Below are 7,804 nucleotides of genomic sequence, written 5' to 3'. Positions count from 1 at the left end.
TGGCGCAATTCCTTCTCCGTTCTCCACTTGGGATCTTGGGCATGCATGCACATGTACCGGGCATGAGTTTAATCCACTGGGTCTGGGACTCGAACTGTGGTCGAATACATGGGACTCCAGCGACATAGCTCTTACGCCAACTGCTGGTCTCGGGGTTCCTATTTTCTATTTATCTTAATTTCTGTTGTCTTTAATTTTTTTTTTTTTTAAATTGCCAGAGGTCCCATGCACTAACCAGGGAGAAACAAGGGAAATAGAGGGAGAAGGAAAAAGCACTTCCCCCAATGGGCCTGGTTATGCCACAATGCTTTCCCCTCCATTTCTCCTTCCTGTCAGGAGTCTAGCGGTCTCGGGGTTCCTATTTTCTATTTATCTTAATTTCTGTTGTCTTTAATTTTTTTTTTTTTTAAATTGCCAGAGGTCCCATGCACTAACCAGGGAGAAACAAGGGAAATAGAGGGAGAAGGAAAAAGCACTTCCCCCAATGGGCCTGGTTATGCCACAATGCTTTCCCCTCCATTTCTCCTTCCTGTCAGGAGTCTAGCAGGTAGTGTAGTGGTTAAGGCACTGAACTCCCACATGGCCAACCACAGTTCAAGTCCCGTACCCAGTGGATTGAGAGTCATACTGAGCGGGTGTACATGTGTGCGCAAAATCCCAGGAGGAGAATGAAGGAGAAGGGATTTCTCACTCTCTTTCACTGTCTCTCTCCTCTCCAGAGATGGCACGTGCCCTATGGTAAAAACCCTTCCCTGTACTCCCACATAGTCGACCGCGGTTTGCGTACCGGAACACACCCGGCGCGTGTGCATGCATGCCCTAGATCCCGAGAGGAAGATTGGAGGAGAAGGGATCGCGGCATGGCCACCCCCCTGGGGGATGATTTCTCGCTTTCTGTCTCTCTATCTCTGTCTGTCTGGCGAGCACACACACCCTATAGCAAAAACCTCTTTAAAAAAAATCACAAAACCCTTCCAAGAATTTTTCCAACATATTAAAATGTATCCAAGCTGCTGCCACTTTTCTTCATCATGCTTGTTTCCATTTTACTGCTTTTGCTTTATGATGTTGCTCAGTCCTCGCTGTATTTGCAGGATCAATTGCAGTCAATATAACAGGTGCTTAGTCCCCCTTTCTTTTTTTTAAAAAAAAAGAATGATTTATTTATTTAATTCAATTTTCATTATTATTATTTTTAAATTGATCAGAGAGAGAGGGAGAGAGAGAAAGGGATAATGAGAAAGGGAGTTGCCAGATCTGGGACTTGAACCGCTATTGGCCATGTGGGTACTCAGTGCCCCTAACCACCATGCCACCTGCTGGCCCCATTAGTTCCCCACTCTTAAGACATTCTGGTTTAATTGGTATGGGATGGGGTTTATTTATCAATTTAAAAAAAATTTTTACTTGCGCCATGCCAATTCTAATGTACTCATTTAACTTTCAGTTTACTTTTTTTTTTCTTTTTAAGAGAGAAATATTTTTGCTATAGAGTGTGTGTACTTGTCAGAGAGTCAGAAAGCGAGAAGTTATGCCCCAGAGGAATGGCCATGCTGCAATCCCTTCTCCATTTTCATTTCAGGATCCCGGGCATGCACACAGATGTGCCCAGTGTGGGTTTTAAGTTGCTGGGTCCAGGGCTTGAACCATGGTTGACTACATGGGAGTCCAGCAACGTAACTATTATGCTATTTGCTAGTCCCCGAATTTACTTTTTTGTCCTCATTTCATTGAATTTTTAGTTTGATAGGAACTACTTTATGTTCTTCAATCCTTTATGCCTCCAGATGGATCTATGGGTATGGGTTGCTCAAGTTTGGAATTGAGTTGGGGTAAGGTAATTGTGAAGTTAAGTTTTGTTAACTGTTTAAAAGAGCACACTTATTTGCTTTTCGAGCTGGTTGGCGTTTTAGTCATTCTTGGATGTAAGGTCTTTTTTGAGAACAAAGACTATCACAATATAGGTGGGGTTGCCTTGGCAAACCTTAATCTTCTATAAGATTTGGTGTCTTAGGAACATCAAATTGATCCAAGGAGTTAGCCTAGATTCTGTTCAAGTGTAGGTCTCAATTTGACCGTGGTTTTATGTCTTTGAACTCCTGAGTTATGGAACCTCCAGATTTTTAAGTTTTTTGGTCTTTTGGTATGGTAGGAAGTTTCTTAAATTTTTTTTTTTTTTAAACTTGTGTTACTGCTTTTGTAATGAGACATAATTTTTACTCATATTCTCTCTTTCAGCATTATCTGCATACCAGAGGTACTACAGTTTACAATCTGACTACTGGAAGGTGAGTGCACATTTGCATGCCTGTGTGCTTTTTGGGCAAATTATTGCTGGTTATACTCAAAACGAACTCTTGCCTTTATTGTTGTTTTTAATTTAACCTAAAAATGTTGCGTGTAGGGCAGTAAGATTGGAATAGAGAAAATGAGTATTAGTGTGTTTGTGCTATCTCCAATGAGCCACATTGTATTTTATTATAAAAATTAGATTACTTTTACATGTTTTATCATCTAGAAATGGTAACAAACAACAACAAAATGATTTCTTCGTTTTCTTGTGTTAAATTGGTACCTGGTAGGAAAAGGCTGAAGATGGGTAAAACGAGGAGGATAAAACAAAGTGTAATGGGAAAGTTATGAAGAAATTTTTCTTGGTAATAGACTGTCTATAATTGAAGCTCTAAGGAAAAATGAGTCTAATCATTTTTAAAGAGACTTACTTAAATTAAGAACTATGCAGAGTGATTAATCAACTTCTTGTCTTGGTTTAAGCAGTTCCTAAAAGTTATCGGACAGGTTACTTTTCTATGTCATGTTTACTTTATTTTGAGAAAGAGAGATTTTTGCTGTAGGGTGTGTGCACTTGCCAGGGAGACAGATAGAATGTGAGAAATTACCTCCTATGGGGAGGGCCACATCACAATCCCTTTTCCTCTCAGGGTCTTAGACATGCATGCACACGTGCTCGGCATGAGTTTTAAGCCGCCGAGTTCGGGACTCGTGATGTAACCATTATGCTATCTGTTGGTCCCCACTTCTTTTTTTTTTTAACTATTTGATTTCATTTTATTTATTATCAACATTATTATTTGTTTCTAATTTGATCAGAGAGAGGGAGAAAGCAAGTCACCCAGTGCTGGATATCAGACCACGGTTAGCCAGTGCCCTTAACCACCACATCATCTGCTGGCCCCTCATGTTTACTTTTAATGGTAAATTTATTAACTGGTGGAGTTTCTTCATATGAATTGCCATTTCAGATATTTTGTGAATTTTTCTGGTTGTCTAGTTGATCTTTTTCTTTTCTTTTCTGTTTTAGTTTGCACCAGAGAGAGAGGGGGGGAGAGAGAGAAAAATAAAAGCACCTCCTAGGGGGTAGATGGCCACATTGAAGTTCCTTTTCCTCCATTCTCCTGGGATTTTGAACATGTATGCACATGTACCTGAAGGATTTCTAAAAGTGCTGGGTCCAAGTCCCAAGCTGTGCGGTCAGCCTTGTGAGATCAAGTACCGTAACTATCACACCAGTTGCTAGCTCTGCCTAGTTAATCTTTTTGACTTATAGAGGTTCCTTTTTTTTCCCCTCCAAGAAATGATCTCACAGCCATGCTTTTCCCCTCCCATCTCAGGAGTGCCAAGTTCCAGCTCTTGCTACTCTTCCTTTTTTTGTTTTATTCTTTTCTCTTTTTTTTGGGAGAGGTTTTTGCTATAGGGTGTGTGCACTCGCCAGAAAGAGAGACAGACAGAAAGCGAGAAATCACCCCCCAGGGCGGATGGCCTCGCCACAGTTCGTTCTCTTCCATTCTCCTCTCGGGATCTTGGGCATGCACGCCACACACATCCTGCATGAGTTTAAGCCACTGGGTCCGGGACTCGAACTGTGGTCGACTACATGGGAGCCCAGCGACATAGCCATTATTGCTAACTGCTGGTCCCAAACTTGTAGAAGTTTTAGAAATAGGGTCTTATTCCAGTCGTCACAAGATGAGATTTGTCTGGGAAAGCCTTTCAATAGTCAGTCTATCCAGAATCTCTAGGCAGGCTATATAGACATCTTAGAAATATATTTTGGTAATTTTTAAAACTGTATTAAAAATATCTTCTCTGGTTTATGGTTATCTTTTTCTATTTTTAAGGCTTTTTGGAATAAAGTTTGCTTAACAAAATTTAACTGATTTAACTGAAAATCATTGATTTTTAGAAAATTTTCAGAACTGTACAACCATCATCACAGTCTTATTTTTGAACCTGTCCACTTCCGCACAATGAAAACTTTTGCCTACCCCAGTTTCCTGATGACTACTAACCTCTTTTCCTTCCCTATATATTTGTCTTTTCTGTGTATTTCATGTAAATACAATCATACACTATTTGGTCTTTTGTGATTAGCTTCTTTCTCTTGGTATATATTTTCGAGGTTCATCCATGTTGTAGCATGAATACTTTATTTCTTTTCTATTTTTAGAATTTGCCAAGGCTGCATACACTTGCTGGATAGAGATGGGGGAGGAGGGTCGGATAGGGAGCTGAGAAAACATCCCCCATGGGGAATGATCGTACCACAGTCCCTTTTCCATTTCTTTCTCTTTTTCTGGGCTTTTGGGGACTCATGTACATGTGCCTGGCATGTTTCTCAAGCTGCCAGGTCCAGGACTCGAACTTCAGAGTCAGCCGTGTGAGATCCAACTGCCTTAACCACCATGCCATAGGCTGGCCCTACTTTTAGTCTTTCTAATTTTCTAATAATATTTTATTGTATGGATATACCATATTTTATTTATCTATTTATCAGTGTATGCACATTTAGGTTGTTTCCACCTTTGGCTATTGTGAGTAACACTACCATGTATATTTGTGTATAAGTTTTTGTGAATATATGTTTTCAGTTTTCTCGGTAAATATTCTGATGTGGAATTCTTAGATTGTAGAGGAAATCTGTGTTTAACATTTTGAGAAACAGTTCGGTTCTACCATTTTACATTCTTATTAGCAGTGTGCGAGGGTTCTTGTTTCTCTGTATACTTACCAAAATGTGTAGTTGTCAATTTTTAAGAGTGTAGCCACCTAGTAGATGTATCTTATTGTGGTCTTTATTTGCATTTTCTTAATGACTAATGCCTAGTGCATTATTGTGTTGCTAAACAGAAATATCTGTGACTGGGTGATTAAAAAAAATTAAGTTTTATTTTGCTTGTGATTATTGCATTTAGAAAGTCCATCTGTATAGGACCAGCATCAGACCAGCCTGTGGTGCTCCATTACAACATGGTTGACAGAAGCAGAGAGAAAGGCAAGGATATGCAAAGAAAGAGGAAACAGAATTCTCCACTTCCTCTGTCCCTCCTATACCCCCAGCTAATTTGATGATGCCCTACAATTTGGCCCTACCCATTAAATTTCTAGAAGCCGCTTCTATAATGTGAATCTTTGGAGGCCAAACCATAGCAACTAATAATACTGAACATCTTTTTATAATTTCTTTCCTTTTTCCTTTCTTTCTTCTTCTTTTTCTTCCTTTTCTTTATCATCCTTTTTTCCTCCCTTTATCCCTTCTTTCCTTTCTCTCCTCCTCCCCTCCTTCACCCCTGTTCTCCCCCCATATTGCATGAGAGAGAAACTTCAAACTGGGCCTTGTCGTGCTATAGTCCTTTTTCTAATTTTCCATCCTAACAGGGTCCTGGGCATGTGTGTTCACATGTGACTAGAATTTTTTTTCAAGCCACTAGGTCTTGGACTTAAACCATGATTACTTATGTACGATAGTATTCAGTTTCCTTAATTGTTGTGCTAGGCTAGTCTTAAATTAATTTTGTTTTTCCATTATCATCTTAATTCAGCCCGTTGGATTTTATTTCATATGTAATTTTTAGGTTTAGAGTTTCTACTTTTTTTTATTTGTTTGTTTTTCTGTTGAGATTTCCTATCTTTTCTTTTTTCTTTTTTTTTTTTTTTGAGAGATTTTCGCTATAGGGCGCGTGTGCTCCCCAGACAGACAGAGAGAGACATTGAGACATTAGAGACAGAAAGTGAGAAATCACCCCCCAGGGGGGGATGGTCACGCTGCAATCCCTTCTCCTCCATTCTCCTCTCGGGATCTTGGGCATGCACACACACGCGCCCGGCGTGAGTTTTAAGCCACCGGGTCCGGGACGCGAACTGCGGTCGACTATGTGGGGGTCCAGCAACATAGCCATTACGGTAACTGCTGGTTCCCAAGATTTCCTATCTTTTCATTTTTCATAAGCATCTTTTGTTAAGTTTATCACAGAAATTATAATAACTACTGTAAAATCCTTAACTACTATTTCTATCTTCTTTATCACTTTGGGTTTGGTCTCAGTTGCTGTATATATGTGTGTGCTTGTGTGTGTGTGTATCCTTGTAAAGTGTTCTATTTTTCTTCACATGTTGGTTCTTCATATGTTGTGCAATTTTGTGTCAGGTACTGGACATTATGAAAATTTTGCTATTGATAGCATTTTTTTCCAGTGAATAATTTTTTTTTTTTTCTGATGGCATCTTATGTATCAGTTCAGAATATTTTTTCATCTTGGATGTTTGAGTCTGTGACTTGTGTGTAAGAACGAATCAGATAGTTGGATAGACAGAAATTATGGTTCCTTCTCTCTTGCTCTTTCCTTTGGATTTCCTTTTTTATAGGAAGTTGTGACTTTTCCTAGTTCCAATGTTCTGGTTTTCTGGACCAGAAAAATTGTGTTTTTTTTGCTAGTGACCCTTGCCATGTATACTATGCCTTGCTTCAACTAATAGTTGTGAAAATGGAACCCATTTCATATTTTATTCCTTTTCGCTTGGCCTTCTGCATTGGTTTTCTATTGCTGCTTCAGCAAATTATTCCGCAGATTTAGTGGTTTAAACCAGGGATCCCCAATCCCTGGGCCACAAACTGGATGCACAGCATGTGGTGAGTGAAGGGCAGGCAAGTGAAACTTAATCTGTATTTATAGCCACTCCCCATCTCTTTCATTACTGCCTTAACTCTGTTTCCTGTCAGATCATCAGTGTCCTTAGGTTCTCAAAGGAGTCTGAATCCTGTTTCGAACTGTGCATGTGTGGGATCTAGGTTGTGCGCCCCTTACAGAGAGTTGTATAATGGTTTCATTATATATTGCAATGTAATAATAATGGAAACAAAATATATAATAAATGTAATGCCCTTGAATCATCCTGAAACCGCTCCCTCCTCCCCCAGTCAGACATTATATTCCATGAAACAAGTCCCTGGTGCTAAAAAGGTTGGGGACTGCTCGTTTAAACAACATAAATTTAGCCTCTTCAAGTTTTGGATGCCAGACTCCAAAATGAGTTTTAAGGGACTAAAATCAAGGTTATCTGAAGGACTGATTCCTTCAGAGGCTCTAGGGGAGAATCTTTTTCTTCTTTTTTTTTTTTTTAACCTTCTAGAGAAGAGCCTGCCTTCCTTTACCTGAAGGCTCTTATCACATCACCTTTTGTCCTTATCGCTTTCTTTGGCCTTTCATGTTCTTGCTTCCCTCTTAAGGACCCTTTTGATTACATTGGTCCTATAAGGATAATATTCCCTGGAGAAGTTTTTAAGTTAATCACAGCTGCAAATTTTCTTTAGCCATGTAGGTTAGATGTTGGGTTGTTGGAAAAGTCATGACACGCTTTTGCAATAGATGGGTCTAGTTCATTTTTGGAAGTACTAGAGTCATTAGTATCTATGCCATTTGACAGCTGACAGTTCTATCTTCATTCTTTTTTTTTTTTTTTTTTTTTTTTTTTTTTGGGAGGGGTTTTCCCTTAAGGGCGCGTGGCC

At 39.4% G+C, this 7,804-nt stretch overlaps 1 protein-coding gene across 6 annotated transcripts in view; it reads left to right on the top strand.

Moving 5' to 3' along the window:
• Window positions 1-7,804, top strand: part of KDM6A (lysine demethylase 6A) — a gene marked incomplete at its 5' end in the record, with an annotated part of 161,607 nt that overhangs the window by 9,122 nt on the left and 144,681 nt on the right. For all 6 annotated transcript variants that reach the window (XM_027772012.1, XM_027772013.1, XM_027772010.1 and 3 more), the window contains 1 exon segment: window positions 2,239-2,288. In XM_027772012.1, coding sequence (XP_027627813.1) covers window positions 2,239-2,288 — 50 coding nt within the window.

The sequence above is a fragment of the Tupaia chinensis genome, unplaced genomic scaffold (assembly GCF_000334495.1).
Source record: "Tupaia chinensis unplaced genomic scaffold, TupChi_1.0 Scaffold000248_1, whole genome shotgun sequence".
In the NCBI taxonomy this organism is placed as follows: domain Eukaryota; kingdom Metazoa; phylum Chordata; class Mammalia; order Scandentia; family Tupaiidae; genus Tupaia; species Tupaia belangeri.
The sequence above is the reverse complement of the archived record's forward strand: the minus strand, read 5'-3'. Positions and strand labels throughout refer to the sequence as shown.